The 18,422-nt window shown below is 35.8% G+C and overlaps 1 protein-coding gene across 6 annotated transcripts in view; it reads left to right on the top strand.

Annotated features, from left to right (window-relative positions):
- SYCP2 (synaptonemal complex protein 2) overlaps positions 1-18,422 on the top strand; it is a 115,824-nt gene that overhangs the window by 44,100 nt on the left and 53,302 nt on the right. For all 6 annotated transcript variants that reach the window (XR_013484696.1, XM_078149887.1, XM_078149886.1 and 3 more), the window contains one exon: positions 3,097-3,246. Coding sequence is in view for 5 of the 6 variants with exons in the window: in XM_078149887.1 (XP_078006013.1) it covers positions 3,097-3,246 (150 nt within the window). In the remaining variant the exon portion in view is untranslated. The remainder of the gene's footprint in view (positions 1-3,096; positions 3,247-18,422) is intronic.

Genomic DNA, 18,422 nt, shown 5'->3' with positions numbered 1-18,422 from the left:
AAGCAGGGAGCCATTATTCACCAACATTAATGCCTTTTTTCCTTAAACCATTCCTCTATAAAGTCCTCTCCTCATTGGGTCGTTTTCCTCAGTCCTTTTTCGTCCCTCAGATTGAGTCCTCCAGATAAAGGCCTCATTTTCTTTTAGCTAGATATCATCTTCTTCAAGTACACCAAAATTTCACCTCTACAGATTTAGTCTCTGGACTTCTCCATATATCCAAAGCCATCTAATTCATCTTTATAATTTATTTCTCCTTTTTAGACTCAAGTCTCTCCCTAGTCCATTTTAGGGTCATGATCCTTTCCTTTGGAATCTAGAAATAGAAATGAATAAGTACCCAGGAGAGTTTAGATAGAATAAAAATGAGCAGACCCAGTCAGCACAGTTTTATACCTTCATTGAACAGTACTAGTTATTCATAATTGGGGATTATCAGGGCAAGAATATCAGTCAAGGGCATTAAGGTAATAGTTTACCATGAATGGACCAAATCATTTTAAATTTTAAAAGGTCTCGTAATAGACCAAAGACTTCATGTGGCAGTAAAAGTATGAAAGAACTAATTTATGTCAATAAAAACTTTAAAATTTGGTTTCCCATGGATAAGATGAAAAGGTTGACGTATTTACAGATAAGATAGAATCTGTAGGCTGAAAGACAGTGCAGTTAGGTGAATTCAAAACTAGTAGAATAATCATAAACAAAGAGTAAGGATTAATACATCAATGTCAAACTGGAGGGAAGTTCTTAGTGGACCTAGTGAACAGGGATGTTGATTGTAATTATAATTCACATTTATATAGGACTTTAATGTTACAGAGCATTTTCCTCACAGTAACTTTTTGTTTTCAAAGGCTAAGGTTGGTAGTACAAATACTGTCATTTCTGCTATAACATAATATATGCGTTCCCAGAAAGTACAATGCAAAGTTATCCAGTAAAACCACAGGGCCTATGAGAAAAATTGAATTGGGGCACAACACTCAAAGACTTCATTAGTGACACAAAAATAGGAATTTCAATAAAAATAGTAATGCAGTTTTATACATGCTAAATGGTTAATAAATAAATAAATACTATAATAAATAGTAGCAGTGTTTGTGATCTCAGGCTGTCAGAGACCTTAGGCTGCTGCTCACTTGTACCTGAGTTTCCAAGGGGACCTGTCTGGCAAAGTCTCTGCATAGGTGAGCAGACTCAAACTAGGGGCCAGGTGGGGGAATGGTGGAAAGGAGAGAAAATTTTGGACTAGCCGTCCTCTATCCACAGCATCTCTTGCACCACAAGGTATACAATAAATATGACATTTTTACCTTGGAAAAAGATCTGAAGTTTGTTAGGGGATGTGGGAATCTGAAGGGTTACAGCTTTTGATTTGTAAAGTGGTACAGTTTTCTGCATTTTTGCTATTTCTCCCAGAATAAATTCTGTATAAGCAAACTCAAATTCGCATTACACTCTAATTGTTCCCTATCTATCAGTTGTATTGAAACAAATTCACATTTTCAAGACAAGCCTTATAGCAGAAATATGCATTATTATGCCAATTTTATAGGTAATGAATCTGAAACTCAGAGAGATTAAATGACTTGACCAGTCAGATATCTAGTAAGTATTGGAACTAGGACTTGTACTCATGTCCTCTTGGTTTCAAGTCTGCTGAATACCATTATGCTATACTGCTTCCCAGGGACCTGTATTTGACCCTGAATTACTCAACATTTTCATCAATAACTTAGATGAAGGTATATCATGATAACCAAATTGGTAAATAATACAAAGCTGAGAGGAATAGTTGATATATTGGATGAGAATAGGACAAGCTATAACAATGGAATGAACCTCATTAAAATTAAATATAGGTAAATACAAAGACCTACAGTTTAAAAAAACATACCAATATAGTATGAGAATAGTGTGACTGGACAAATTTTGGGTGAAAGAGGATAATGGACTTTAGTGGATGGCAAACTTAATATGACTCAACAATGTGATGTGGAAGTTAGTCAGCATTTTAATAGAAAGAAGATTCAAAGCAAGGAAGCCATTCTTAACACTGTGTCTGGAGTATTGTACTCAATTCAGATTGACATATTTTAGGACAAGCATTGTGAAACTGGGGAGTGTCTTGAAGAAGATGACTGCAGTGTTAAGGAGACTAGAGACTACAGTATGCCATTTGACATTGGAAGACCTGAGGAATCTTAAACATGGAGTAAAGGAGACTTGGGTAGGGCAAGTTAAGTTATCTTCAGGTATTTGAAAGACTGCAGGATTTCAGAAGGATTAGACTTTGCTTGGACTTAGATAGAATCAGCAGCAATGAATAGAGGTTTCATAGAGGCAGATTTCAATTCTTTGTAGGTAAAAAACAAAACAAAACAAAAACAAAACTACAGATAAGTTAGAGGTATCCAAAAGAAGAAATGGACTGTCTTGGGAAGTAGTGAGTTAGTTGTCACTAGGTGTTTTCAGGGAGAAAATTGACTGAGTATCTTGTTGAAGAAGGGAGTTTCCTGTTCAGGTAGGGATTTTGCTAGTTTACAACTACCAAAAAAAAAATTAACTATCAGATTGCTTCCATCATGAAATTGTGTAACACTACTTTTAACAATGAGCTTCTTCTTCACCCACCCCACCCCACCTTTTTGGTGTGGTTTTCCTTGTTATCTATATCCACAAGGGAATTCTAAGGCTGTTTCTGTATGATGACAGGGCAACCAGTTGAAGGGAAGGTAGAAGGAATCAAACAGCTGGTGGTTTAGTATAGAAAAATCTAAGTAATTTGTTTGACACCTCTCTGCTGAAATCATCAGTAGATTTAGCTAACAAGTTAAGTGCAAATGTCAAGCTGATTATTTATCTAGGCATAGCTTAATATTGTTTACCATTGTTTATGTTCCCATGATAAGAATTATAATTATAAAAAATTTGGGTAGATAGGAATGGAAAACAATTAACATTAATAAATATGTGTGAAGCTGTATTTAAATTTGTATGTTAAATGAATGTTTGAAAATCCAGTTATTGTTGTTTAAAATCTACCTGTAAGCCTTACACTTTTTTGTATTATTTTCCAAATTCTCTGAACAGATTCTAGTACCAGAAGGTCAAAGTTCACCTGCCAAAAAAGAAAATTTTTTTAGTGTGAATGAAAAACCTAACAGGAAACAACAATTTTCTGTAAATCAAAAAGATATGATTCATGCTAATCAACAGGACAGTAGAAATACTCGTTTTCAGGTAAGACTGATATAAATACAAATGTTCATAAAATTACCATTGATCACATTACTGTTGTGTATTAGATTAGAAATGATATTCTTTCTAATTGTGTTTTAATATGTATTTTTTTAAAAAATTATTTATTTACTTTTAGTTTTCAACATTCACTTCCATAAGATTTTGAGTTCCAAATTTTCTCCCCATCCCTCCTCTCCCACCACCCAAAGATAGCATTAAATTTGATATAAACTCTAGATATACATTTATATTAAACCTATTTTCACATTAGTCATTTGTAAAGAAGAATTAGAACCAATGGGAGAAACCATGACCAATAAAAAACAAAAAAAGAGAGAGAGCAAATAATATACTTCAATCTTCATTCAGACTCCAAGGTTCTTTTTCTGGATGTGGATAGCATTTTCCATCATGGTTCTTTTGGAGTTGCCTTAGATCCTTGCATTGCTAAGAAGAGATAAGTCTATCAAAGTCAGTCATCACACAATGTGGCTGTTACTGTGTACAGTGTTCTTCTGGTTCTCCTGGTTCTGCTCACTTCACTCAGCATCAGTTCATATAAGTCTTTCCCGATTTTTCTGAAGTCCTCCTGCTCATCATTTCTTATAGCACAATAATATTCCCCATATGTCTTAATTAGCGCACAAGCATTTCAATGTTTTCAAATCTTGTTAAAATGAAAGTCTCTTGGGAAAGATTTTACAACTGGATACACTATATTTTCATTTGTTTTCATAAAGTAAGTCTTTAATGTGTTCTGTATTTGTAAACAATATAAAATAAGGTGCTAGCCATAATTGTGGAAAAAGTTGTTTTTGTACTCAGACAGATGATTTATAAGTGCCAGAATAGTAATGGCTTAGGAAAGATTTTGTCTTTGTCTCTTCTGTTGTTTGTTTGTCCTTTGTTCTCGAAGAGGGCCATGACATCAGGAAAGTGATTCCATGACTTGCAAGTAAATTGGATTTAAGTGAGGGAGGGCTGTGCAAAGTCACCAGCCTTACTCTGTCCTCCAGAGCCATCTGGGTCCAGTGGTAAGATATAGATCAGGACAACTGGAGATGGCTCCTTTATTGTAACCCTATTTGAAAGCAATGTAACATATAAGTTGTAACTCATAGTCTCCGTGCTATGGGCTGACACGGACCAGGCTATCCGATGATATATCAATATCTCTTTTTGGTATATATTGAGCTGACACAACTCTTCAGTTTTGATTTTATTTACTTTGTTTCAAGCAATGAGGTTATAAATACAAAAGATAGTCTCTTTCCTCAAAGAGCTTATGGGTTTTTTTTTCTTTTTTGTATTAATATGTATTTGTGGAATAAAATAAGCATTTCCATAACATAGTACAATAAAAAGATAATTATACATAAAATTGCAAATCTGCTAGGTATAACTTGCTATTCCTTGCTATTCCTTTCAAATTTACAAGAAAATTATCATGTAAATTTATTTTTTTCTTCTCTTTTTTTCTACCAACCCTCCCACCCTGTCCTAGAGTTGGCTACCATTAGACACAAATAAATGTGTGTGTGTGTGTGTGTGTGTGTGTGTGTGTATAAAGCCATATGTGGCTTGCTTCAAGGCTGCTGGTTCTCCACCTCTACCTCCCGGGTGTCTTGAAGTAGTGTATCATATATTGATCCACCATATTAAGAAGAGATAAGCCTATCAAAGTTACTGATGACAACTCAGCAATCATTTTTAAACACCTGTTACATATCAGACATTGCTCTAGTTACAAATTTAAAAATAAAACAGTCTCAAAGAACTAATATTCTAGATGAGATAAACAACATAAATATCAATAAATAAATATAAAACACATACCAAATAAATACAAAGTAATTTTAGAAGGGTAGTAAAAGTGGGAAAGACCTCTTATAAGTAATGGCATTTGAGCTTAGCCTTGAAGGGAGCTAAGAGTTTTGAAAGGTAGTGGTGAAGAGTTAAAAACATTTTAGACATGAGAAACAGCCCATGTCAAAGTACAGAGGTGGGAGATCGACATGTATAATGAATAACAAGTAGGCTAGTTTGGCTAGAATATAAAGTGTATGAAGAAAAATTATTTGTAATTAGCCTGAAAAGATAGATTTTAGGGCCTTAAATGTCAAACAAAGGATTTGAGACCACTCTCAAAAAGGTTGAGAGTCTCTAAGATGAATAATGTGTCTGGGGATACCCTATATCACACTCATGTGCTAGGAGCATATTTGTTTCTCATACTGTGTTTCTTCTTCAGACAGTGCTTTCATCCCTCACACATTTGAATCACCAAAGTCAAACTTCTTAGATTCACCTTTATGTTTGATGCTCTCTGTCGGCATCATTCTCTATTTTCTTCCTGTAAGCTTCTACATAGAAAGTGTGGATTGGCAGAGTATTTAAGGTACTGAGCCCCAGCTTGCAACCTACAATACTTTGACCAGATTGGAGGTAGGCTCAGTCAACAGTAATGCTCCAGAGGCATTTGCTGGACATATTTGTGTCATGTCGCTATTCTCTCTAGCCCCTCAGCTTTCCTAGAGAAGCATGAGTTCACTCTTATTAGAGTTAGAGTTAGGAACTTTAAACCCCAGAGCAACCTTCATCTTCAAACTTTTCTTCTTTTCCTGATGCCAGTCTGGTGGAATTCAGCTTCTAAGGAAGCAGTTCTAGATTCCTCTTTCAAGTACACTTAACATACAGGTATATATCTTTTCATGGTTGTAGTAAAAGAGAGGCAGATAGGTTTGCAGTGAATAGATTGCTGGCCCTGAAGTCGGGAAGACTCATCTTCCTGAGTTTAAATCTGGCCTCAGACACTTACTAGCTGTATGATCCTGGGCAAGTCACTTACCCCGTTTGCCTCAGTTCCTCATCTGTAAAATGTGCTGGAGAAGGAAATGGCAAACTGATCCATTGTCTTTGCCAAGAAAACCCCAAATGGGGTCACAAAGACTTGTATGCAACCAAAAAATGATTGAATCAATGCAAAAGCAAAAATCTTAGTTTCTTTGGCTGTTCTCCATAGGTCCTATTCCCACAATGCACCTCCTTCACTTGAGGTCCGAATTCCTTTTTCCCCTGTAAGAGGTTCTGATCTTCCAGCAGACTTTCGGTCTCAGTGGCCTAGAGGTAAAGAGTTGTCTTTAGGGCCTTACAGAACTGTTTTAACCATCATGGGGCCTTGCAGGGATTTTTTTGTGTCACTTCTCACCTCACTTTATCCACTATCTTTTGTCTCTTTTCCTGGCCAGAAGAAACTGTGTTAAGTAACAAAGACACTATTTTTTTTTTGCACACATTGATAGTTACAGCTGTATTATTGTTATATGACAACCATACGGTTTTGTCATTTAACAGCTCCCCTCATCCCTTGTATCAGTCTAACATCCATCTATTCCACAGGAACTGCTCATCTTTTGTCACTCACTGGAGCAATATATTCAACTCTTAACAAAGTCAGAGGCTTCCTCTGCCTTTTGTCCAAGTTTTTATTTAAGCACTGTAACCTTAGAATATACATTTCTCTGAAGCGTATTAGGCCAAAAGCAGGTCTGCTCCATTATTATTCTGCATTTTTCCTCATCAGTCTCCTTCTACTCCTGAATTACTTCTTTTGAATGTCCTAGCCAGGACTCTAAGGAGGCAGGAGTAACCATTTGCAAAAAACATTGAGTCTTTTGTATAATGCTTTCTTGACCACATCAATTTCTCCATTTAGTCAAGGAGATTGAGACAAAGAAAGGAAACTAATATATTGGAGTTTGAGGAAAATTTCCCAATATCATCTATCTACCCCTAGGAAACTATACCTTGAAGGTGGGAGTGAAAAGCAGAAAGATAGGGCAAATGGACTGAGTAGAGACAGGTGACTATCACAAGAAAAGCAAAGATGTGGAACTTAGGAAATTAAGGGAGTTGAGCTCACACCAACAGCCACAATTGCACCCAGTATGTATTAGGAGACTTACTGAATAAAGATGTTGGAGTGCAGGGCTTAGGACAACTCAGAGCCTGGTATTACTGATTAGATCTGTAAGCTTCTGGTTTCACCTCTTGGTGAAACCAACACTGGAGATTTTTCTCCTGTGCTTTCAAGGAAAGAGTGGCCTTTCCTTCATTCATCTGCCCTAATTTACTTTCTACTTTTACATATCTTCTCCTGACTTCAAGTTATTGCCTTTAATCTTTAGGGGTTTTGTTATGCTTCTGGGAGTTGGATTTTTAAAGCTAGCTGTCTTACCAGTCAGTTGTATCTGAATGGAATCAGAAAATAGGGTGTAGAGAATGAAAATCTGGAAGGGATAACAACCACAGTATTGGAATTTATTTCTATAAAATCCAAGTTAGCACTATCAGAACGGGAGTTTTGGCTCCAGGAGCCAAGCATTAAGATAGATGCTAGTTGATTTGAAGGAGAAAGAGAATCCTTGGGACCACATCATCCTAGTGCACATAAACTGGTAGCCTTGATGATGGGTAGAAGCTAATAGCACCCATTTCTTTCCCTTTCCCCTGAAATATCCCATTGAACTTGTAAGGAAAAAGCTATACTTCAAAGGGAATTGAGTAAGAAATCTTCATCCTTAAGAAGGTGAGTAGCAAAGTATTTCTGCAGTTCAGTGTATGACAGACAGCTCAACCTGCCTTGCTTGCTTAGTGTTGGCTATTGGTTATATTTGTAATTTCTTAGGATGAAAAGTCCTCCCCCATGACTATTTTCACAGTCTCCACTAAATTATTGGCTGCTGAAAAAAGGTGTGGGCATTTGGTTGCTAATTGCTGGCAGTGTTGTTGCCCTTGCCAACCAAGCTTTCATATTGTCTTCCTTTGTAAACCGGAAGAGGGTGATAAGGGAAAAGGAATATGCTTAGCACTAGTTCTCTTTGTCTGATGCAATCTGCTTCCATCCCCCTGGCCTTCTTTTTCCCATGCCCAGATCCCAATGATAGGCTCTTAGTCGATCAATCAGTATTTATTAAGCACCTACCATGCCAAGCTTTGTGCTAAACACTGGAATACAAAAAGAGGCTAAAGACAATTCCTGCCCTCAAGTTTACAGTCTAATGAGGGAGACCACAAGCAAACAAATATAAACAAAGTAAGCTATGTATAGGATAAGTAGGAATTAATTAACAAAGGGAAGTCATCAGAATTAAGAGGGGTTGCAAGGGAAGCCTTCTAGTAAAAGATAGTATTTTTTTTATAATAGAATCTGATTTATTGAGCTGTAAGAGTGACAAAATAGTCAAATGGACAATTCCAGAGGAAAAAAACTAGGAAAACTCACATGAACTGATTTTGTTGTTGTTGTTGTTGGAGTCATTTGAGTTATGTCTGACTCTTTGTGACCTTTTGAGGGGCTTTCTTGGCAAAGATACTGGAGTGGTTTGCCATTTCCTTCTCCAGCTCATTTGTTTTATTCTAATTTTTTATTAATTTATTTTGATTTATCAACAATCACTTCCATAAGCTTTTGAATTTAAAATTTTTCTCCCCCTCCCTTCCCAAGATGGCATGCAATCTGATGTAGGCTGTACATATACATTCCTATTAAACATTTTCACATTAGTAATGTTGTAAGGAAGAATTAGAACCAATAGAAGGAACCACCAGAAAGAGGAAACAGAACAAAACAGAAGGAAAAAAAATAGCAAGTAGTATGCTTCAAGCTGCATTCAAACTCCATAGTTCTCTGGATGTGGATAGCATTTTCCATCATGAGACCTTTGGAGATGTCTTAGGTCCTTGCATTGCTGAGAAGGGCTAAGTCTATCAACGTTAGTCATTGCACAGCGTGGCTGTTACTGTGTACGTTCTCCTGGTTTTGCTCACTTCACTCAGTATAAATCCATTCAAGTCTTTCCAGGTTTTTCTGAAGTCTGCCTGCTCATCATTTCTTATAGCACAGTAGTATTCCGTTACATTCATATACCACAACTTGTTCAGCCATTCCCCAATTGATGGGCATCCCCTCAATTTCCAATTCTTTGCCACCACAAAAAAGCTGCTATAAATATTTTTGTACATGTGGGTCCTTTTTTATGATCTCTTTGGGATACAGCCCTAGAAGTGCTATTGCTGGGTCAAAGGGTATGCACATTTTTATAGCTCTTTGGGCATAGTTCCAAATTGCTCTCCAAAATGGTTGGATCATTTCACAGCTCCACTAACATTACATTAGTGTTTCAATTTTAAAAGATGGTATTTTAGTTGGGACTTCAAGGAAGCCAAGGGAGGTAGGTAGGTGGAATGGAAGAGGAAGAGTGTTCCAGGCATGGTAGACAGCTAAGAGTAAATACCTAGACTGAGAGATGGAATGTCTTGTTTGTAGAACAGCCGGGAAAACAGCATCACTATATGATGACTATATAGATAGATAGGTAGATATAGATATAGATCAAAGGGTACAAGTTGGGGAGTAAGATGAAAGAAGACTAGAAAGGCATGAAGGGTTTTGAATGTTAAACAGCATTTTGTATTTGATCTCTTCAAATCCCTTTTCATGTCCCTTTTCATGATCTACCCTCAGAAGTTAGTTTTTCTTATGAATATTCCTGCCCTTAATTTACTTTCTGTTATTCTCTCCCTATTAACTCTTTCTGTGTTGAGTTGAATGCATTTGTACACTAAACTCTTTGTGTGTGTGTGTGTGTGTGTGTGTGTGTGTGTTTATTCTACATTGACCAATTCAGATGAAAATGAGGTTCAAGTGACACCAACAACCTCACCCCTTCCTCCGTCTCTGTATTCTTGTGTATCATAGTTACGTGAGATAGTAAGTTTCCTGACCCTTTCCTTTCTTTCTTAGTCTCACTCTACTCCTATGTATTGTATACGTAATCTGTTCCACTGATCTACCACTCAATTTCTTAGCCAGTACCAGACTGTTTTGATGATTACTGCTTTGTAATATAATTTGAAATCTGGTACTGCTAGGCTGCCATCCTTCATAGTTTTGCTTTCATTGATTCCCTTGACCTTTTGTTCTTTTGTTCTTTCAGATGAATTTATTCTAACTCTATAAAATAATTCTTCGGTAGTTTGGTGGTTTGGCATTGAATAAGTAAATTAGCTTAGGTAGAATTGTCATTTTAAATATGTTGTCTAAGCCTACCTGTTAGCAATTAATATTGCTCCAGTTGTTTAGATCTGTCTTTATTTGTGTGAAAAGTGTTTAGTAATTGTGTTCATATATTCCCTAGATTTGTCTTGGCAGGTATACTTCCAAATATTTTATATTGTCTGCAGTTACTTTAAATGGAATTTCTCTATCTCTTCCTGCTGGTTTTCGTTGATAATATATAGAAATGTTAATGTTTTATGTGGGTTTATTTTGTGTCCTGCAACTTTACTAAAATTAATTGTTTCAACTAGTTTTTTAGTTGATTCTTTAGGGTTCTCTAAGTATACCATCATATCATCTATGAAGAGTGATGGTTTTGTTTCTTCATTGCCTATTTTTATTTCTTTGATTTCTTTTTCTTGTCTTTTCTGTAGCTAGCATTTCTAATACAATATTGAATTAGAATTGGTGATATTAGGCACCTCGCTTCACCACTGATCTTATGGTGAAGGCTTCAAGTTTATCCCCATTATAGAAAATGCTTAATCTTTGTTTTAGATAGATACTACTTATCATTCTAAGAAAGGCTCCATTTGCTCCTGTGCTTTCTAGTGTTTTTAATAAGAATGTGTATTGTATTTTATCAAAAGTTTTTTCTGCATCTGTTGATATAATCATAAGATTTTTGTTGGTTTTGTTATTGATACAGTCAATTATGCTGATAGTTTTCCTAATATTGAACCAGCCCTGCATTCCTGGTATAAATCCTACCTTGGCGTTAGTGTATGATCTTTGTGATAAATTGCTTTAGTGGCCTTGCTAGTATTTTGTTTTAAAAAATTTACATCAATATTTACTAAGGGAATAAGTCTATAGCTTTTTTTCTGTTTTTGCTCTCCTTGACTTATGTATCAAGACTGTATTTGTGTCATAAAAGGAATTTGGTAGAACTCCTTCTTTACCTATTTTTTCAGATAGTTTATGTAGTGTTGGGATTAATTATTCTTAAATATTTAGTAGAATTCACTTATAAATGCATCTGGTAGTGGTGATTTTTTCTTAGCTAACCCATTGATGGCTTGTTCAGTTTCTTTTTCTAAGATAGGGTTATTTAAATATTCTGTTAATTCTTTTGTTAATTTGGGCAGTTTATATTTTTGGAAAATTCATCCATTTCAGTTATCAGTTTTACTGGCATATAAATGGACAAACTAATGCCTAACTAATAATTGCTTTAATGTCATCTTCATTGATGATGCATTTACCTTTTCATTTTTGATGCTGGTAATTTGCTTTTCTTTGTTTTTTTAAATCAAATTAACCACTGGTTTATTTATTTTGTTGTTGTTGTTTCATATACCCAGAACCTAGTTTTTATATATTGGCTTAATGGTTTTTTAATTTTTCATTTTATTTATCTCTCCTTTAATTTTCAAGATTTCCATTTTGGTGTTTAAATGAGGATTTTTAATTTGTTCTTTTTTCTAATGCTTTTAGTTGCATGCCCAATTCATTCTGTACTTTATCTCTCTTACTGATTGTGTTGTGTGTGTGTGTGTGTGTGTGTGTGTGTAATATATGTGTATATATATATATATATATATATATATATATATAAAGTACTCTAAGTACTGCTTTGGCTGCATCGTACAAATTTTGATACATTGTATCATTGTTATCATTCTTTTTAATAAAATTATTATTTCTATGGTTTGTTCTTTGATCCACTCATTCTTTAGGATTAGATTGATTGACAATAAATTTTTAATCTATTCTTCTGCAGCTCTCTATTGAATGTAATTTTTATTGCATTATGGTTTGTGCTTTTAATGTTTTATGCCCTAGTGCATGGTCAGCTTTTGTAAAGGTACAATGTATAGCTGAGAAAGGGTATACTCCTTTCTATTCCCATTCAGTTTTCTCCAGAGGTCTATCATACCTAACTTTTCTAAAATTCTATTAAACTATTTGACTTCTTTCTTCTTTATTTTATGGTTATATTTATCTAGCTCTGAGAAGGGAAACCACTAGTATAGTTTTTACTATCTATTTTTCTCCTGTAATTCATTTAACTTATTTTTAAAGAATTTGGATTTTATGCCATTTCATTCTTATATATTTAATGTTGATATTACTTTATTTTCTGCGGTGCCTTTTAGCTTGATTTAGTTTCCTCACTTATCTCTTTTAATTAGGTCTATTTTTGCTTTTGCTTTATTTGAGTACATGATATATACCCCTGCCCTTTTTAGTTCATCTGAAGCATAGTAGATTCTACTCTAGTCCCTTATTTTAATTTTGTACATGTCTCTCTGTTTCTTATAACCAACACATTGTCTGGTTTCAAATGCAGTCTACTATTTGCTTCTATTTTGTGTGTGAGTTCATACCATTCACATTCATAGTCATGATTACTAACTCTGCATTTCCTTTCATCCTGTTTTCTTCTGTTTATCCTTTCTCTCTCTCTTTTTATTGTCTCTCCTCTAAAGTGTGTTTTGCTTCTAACAACTGTCTTCTCTAATCTGCCTTTCCTTTTATAATCCTTCCTTTTCTCTTATCCCCTTTTCCTCCCATTTCTTTTCTGAGTAAGATAGATTTCTGTGCCCAGTTGTGTGTGTTTGTGTGTATGTATTTTTTCCCTTTTTGAATAAACTTAGATGAAAGTGAGGTTCAAATGTTATCTGGCCTCCTCCACCCTCCCCCACTCCATTTTACCCTTCACTGTAAAAGCTCTTGCATGTATCTTTTATATGAGATAATTTTCCCCATTCTTCCTTTCCCTTCACCTTTTCCAAGGGAATCCCTCTTTCTCACCTATTCAATAAAAAAAAAAAGTTATCCCAAAATAATTGACTCACTCTTGTACCCTCTATGTAGGCTCTTTCTAATTGCTTTAATATTAATAAAGGTTTTAGGAGTTACATGTATCATCTTCACATATAAGAATTTTTTAGTTTAACCTTATTGAGTCCCTTATGATTTCTCTTTTTTGTTTACTTTTTATGTTTTGTTTTAGTCCTATATTTGAAAGTTAGATATTTTATTCAACTCTGGTCTTTCCATCAGGAATGCTTGAAAATCCTCTATTTCAATAAATGTAAATTTTTTGCCTGGAAGGATTACCCAGTTTTGCTGAATAAGTTCTTCTTAGTTTTAATCCTAGCTTCTTTGCCTTCTGGAATATTATTTTCAAGCCTTTCATTGCTTTAACGTGGGAACTGTTAACTCTTGTGTGATCCTGGCTGTGGCCTCATGATATTTGAAGCATTTCTTTCTAGCTGCTATTTTCTCTTTGACCTGAGAGCTCTGGAATTTGACTATAATATTCCTGGGAGTTTTCATTTGGGTATTTCTTGCAGGTGGTGAAAAGTGGTCCCCTTTCAGTTTCTATTTTACCCTCTGTTTCCAGGTTATCTGGGCAGTTTTCCTTGATAATTTCTTGAAAGATGATTTCTAGGCTCTTTCTTTGATCATAACTTTCAGATAGTTTAATGATCATTCTTAAATTATCTCTCCTAGATCTATTTTCCTGCACAGATATTTTTCCAATGAGATAGTTCACATTTTCTCCCATTTTTCATGCTTCTGATTTCTAAAAGTTGTTTCTTGATGTCTCATGGAATCACTGGCTTCCTCTTGCTCAATTCTAATTTTAAGGAATTATTTTCTTCAGTGAGCTTTTGTACCTCTTTTTCCATTTGGCCAGTTCTTCTCTTTAAGGAGTCATTTTCATCAACGAATTTTATATATCTTTTTTCATTTGGCTAATTCTGTTTTTTAAGGTGTAATTTTCTTCTGTATTTTTTGCACCTCTCTTACCAAGTTGTTGTCATTTTATAATTTTCTCCTCTTACTCTCCTCTCTTCACCCAATTTTTCCTCTAGCACTCTTATTTTGTTTTGAAAATCATTTTTTAGCGCTTTTAGGAAATCTTGTTGGTTTTGTGTCCAATTCACATTATTCCTTGAGGCTTTGCTCATACCTCTTTTGACATTATTGCCTTCTTAGTTTGTGTCCTGATCTCTTCCCTGCCACCATAGTAACTTTTTATTTTCAGCTTATTTTTTGTTGTTTGCTCAAATTTTCCAGCCTGTTTCTTGAATTTGAGGGGAAGGGCAGTGTCCCAAGCTTTAGGCCCTTTGCACGGCTATTTTCAGAATTTTTTTCTGGAAGTTTAGAATTTTTAATGCTTCCAAGGTGGTGTAATCTGAGGACATGTGTGAGGACATGATACTCTTCTGGTCTGTGTGCTTTGGTCCTTACCTAGGAAGGGCCCCTGATCTCTTGGGATTGCAGTCAACATTGCTCCTCAGGGTCCGTGCTCCCTTGGGACTGGGAATGATATTTCTTCTCAGGGCCCCTGCTGCTCCTTTTGGACTGTAAGCAATACTGCTCCTGAAGGTCCCTGATCCCTTTTGCCTGAAAGTGATACTGCTCCTTAGGACTCTGCTCCCTCTTAACCAAAAGTGCTCCTCTCTACCATCGAATTCTGATCTATAAATGACTAATGGAGTTGCCAAACAGCTTCCTGTCCTGCATCCAGTGCCAGCACAGGAGTCCCTGTAATGTCTTTCTGACCAGTTACCAGTCCCTTATCATCTCTGGCTTGAGTGCTCCTGAAGCTACTTCTCTTGCCACACCTGGTACCACCAGTTATGTGCATCTATTTGGGCTCCAGGCCAGCCTCCATGTCACAGGTCTCTTCTTCTGGCCTCCTAAGTTGTCCTGAAAGAATATCTCACCCTGACCTTCCATTGGCTCTGCTACTCCAGAATTTGATTTGAGGTGTCATTTTGTTTGGAGGGGAATATTCAGAAAGCTCTGCTAAATGCTTGTCTATTCTGCCATCTTGACTTTACCCCCTGCTTCCTCTTACTAATTCGTCTTTTCTATTCCTTTAATGCCATTTCTACATCAACTATTAAAAATGGGTATTTTTTTGGTGCTGAACTATTTGACAATGCCAGGGACTTTGATGGTAAGAACATTTTCACGAGGATTGTTTCCTCAGATGATGGCTATGGATCCTGGGCCAAAAATAGGGCTGGTCCTTTGGAGGTGCTACTTTTCTTGGGGCTGTTGGGTTTAAAGTCCTGGGTTGGATCCACATAGATCTGAGAGGAGTTAATGGTTAGGTGGTCACAGGTATTTGACCAGGCTGGCACAAGTTATCTTTTGTTTCTCTCTCTCTCTCTCTCTCTCTCTCTCTCTCTCTCTCTCTCTCTCTCTCTCTCTCTCTCTTCTGCCTTTTTGCTTTAGCTAGGCTGAATATATCCCATAAGTAACAGTTATTTGACTTTTGTTGATAGTGGTGGTAGCAAGAATGGAAGTTCTTTTCTCCACAAGAGTTTCTGTGCTATATAATCACTTTAGAAGCCAGGATGGAAACAGAGCTGGTAGAAAAAAATATCAAGGATGGATTGTAGGCAGCTGACAACTATTACAGTAGTGGAAAGGTACTAATTAGAATTTGTACTAGGGTTATAGCAACAAAAAGAGGAGACAGATATAAGAGATATTGACGAACAATTCACAAGATTTCATAACTGATTAAATATAAGTGAAGGAGAAGGAAGAATCAAAGATATTAGGAATGGGGAGGTGATATTTAGTGGGTTTTGAATGTGAGAAGTAAGATGAATTTTGCTGTCATTGACAAGAAGGCTAGAATCAGAAGGAGGTTGGAGGTGAGGTAGGGAGGAACTAACTTGGTTTTGGACATATTAATTCTAAGTAGGTGGTAGGAAACTCAGGTGTTTTATATAGGTAGTAAGAGATGTTTATTGGAGCTCAGAAGAAAGGCCAAGATTACAGATTCATTTTTGGAAATCATTTGCATAGAGGTATAGTAGTTGATGCCAAGAAAATAAGTGCAAAAAAAAGAAGAAAAAAGGGCCAGTGACTAACTTTTGATGTCTCTCTTTTTTCTTTTCACATCCCATTACCAAGTTCTGTCAGTTCTTCTTTAATATCTTTCACATCCATCCCTTTTTTTCTAGTCTTTGCTAGCACCTTCTATCATAGGCCCTCACTACCTCACATGTAAATTACCTCTTTGCCTTTTAAGACCTTTGGGGAATATTAAAAAAATATGAGATATGGTCCTGGTACTCCAGGTATTTAACTTGAATAATGTGAATAATACAATATAGCATGCAATTAAATATCAAATTATGTGGTACAAGCTGAAGTGTTTTAGGAGTAAAAAGGAATCAGAGATCGGTGAAGATTTGAATAGGTAGGCAAAGTTTTGTGAAGTAAGTCTTGAGATTGAAAGGATTTAGACAGGGAAGGGCCTTCCATGAGTGAAGGCATGCAGGCATGCAGGCATGCATGCATGAATTAGCTGGTTTCCATAACTCTAGTCTTCCAAACCTTACCTTCACCCCTATTCTAGCCTGCATACCACTACTGAATTGATTTTCATTTGAACAACATCACAGCCTTGCTCAGAAATTTTCATTAAGTCCTTCCCACAGAATTTTAGAGTTTGAAGGGATTTCAGTGACCGTCTGGTCAAACCTATACCTCAAAGGAATCCCTGACCACATGTTATAATCAACCCCCAACAAATGTTCATCCAGCCTGTGGCTGAAGACCTTCAATGAGCAAGAACCCTTTTATCTCCTGAGGTATACCATTCCACTTTTAGACAGCTCTAATTGTTAGGAAATTTTTTTGTTAGTTTTGTTTTTTCCTGACATCAAGCCTAAACTTATCTTTGTGCAGTTCTGCTGTTTGCCCCTACTTCTTCTATCTGGAGCCAAACAAAAACAGAATTCCTTTTCCATATAAGCACCCTTCAAAATTCCTGAAAAAGAATTATCATGTTCCCTTCCCTCCCTCCTCACCACTGAGTCTTCTCTTCACCAGACCAATCATTTCCAGTTCTTTTAACTGATACTCATATGACATAGTTTAAAAGGCCTTCACCATCCTGGCTGCCTCCTCTGAATGTTTTCCAGCTTATCAATGTATATTTTAAACTGTAGTTTCCTGGACTAAATATAATGTTCCACGTGTCATCTGACCGTTCAAAGGATAAAACCAGGGATGTTTAATGGACTCTTTGGCAATATGGTGAAGCCCATAGACTCCTCAGAATAATATTTTTAAATGCATAAATGAAACAGGTAATACTAGAAAGGAACCAATTATGTTGAAATAAATACTTCTCATTTGAATCATCTGAAGGAATCAGATATCTTGTCATTTTGAAGCTCCCCATCACTATTCCTAAAAATTGCCATTTTGTTAAGAAGATTGCCAACTAAATCCGTTAGCTTTCTGATTAATCATGAGCTCTTTCTATGCCACTCTTATGCCAATTTCTCTGATGTTTATACCTACCTCAGTAGTACAGACCATATTATTTTCAGAATCTGTCTATTCCCTCCTTTTGACACCACCTGTTTCTCCGTATTTGATTTTCTGAAAATCCCATTTTCGGAAACACTTTTTCTAATTGCTTTCCTTTTTTTTTTATTCAACTAATCAATCTGTCCCATGCCTATCTTTCTATTCTACAGATTTCTAAGACCTCAGTAGTATTCCCCAAATTACAGTATGATCACGTTGAGGACAATAATTCCATCTTTCCCTAAGTTTGTATGTCAGCAGTCATTCTGTTCCTACAAGTACTGTTAATATCCTCCTAACAAAAAAGGCAAATTTTAGTTAGTTGTACAAATCAGATGAGTTCAAAAAATGTGAAAGTTTTAGACTTTAACAGTACTAAAATACAATTTATGAAACAGATAACCTTCTTCATTAATTATATTGCTAAAGGTACCAGGACATCTAAGCACATGTTACATAGAATTTATTGGAATGTACTCTTTGTCAATAAAATATTGTTAACCAAAGATACAGAAGTAGGTTTGTTAGAGAAGTAGCATTGAATAATGAAAAAACCCTGAACGTTAAGTCAGAAGAAATGGATCTCAGTCCTGGCTCTGACATGTATAGCTGTGGGACCATGGAAAAGTCACTTCTTTTAATAAGTTTGCTTTCTTCATTTATAAAATGGGCCTATAATACTTGCAGTACCTAACTCCTTAACATATTCTATAAATTTGAATTATCCTATAGAACCAAATATTTATTAGTATTC

Source organism: Phascolarctos cinereus, unplaced genomic scaffold, assembly GCF_003287225.1.
Source record: "Phascolarctos cinereus isolate Bilbo 61053 unplaced genomic scaffold, phaCin_HiC Scaffold_2;HRSCAF=192, whole genome shotgun sequence".
In the NCBI taxonomy this organism is placed as follows: Eukaryota; Metazoa; Chordata; class Mammalia; order Diprotodontia; family Phascolarctidae; genus Phascolarctos; species Phascolarctos cinereus.
This window is presented reverse-complemented; position numbering and strand designations above follow the sequence as displayed.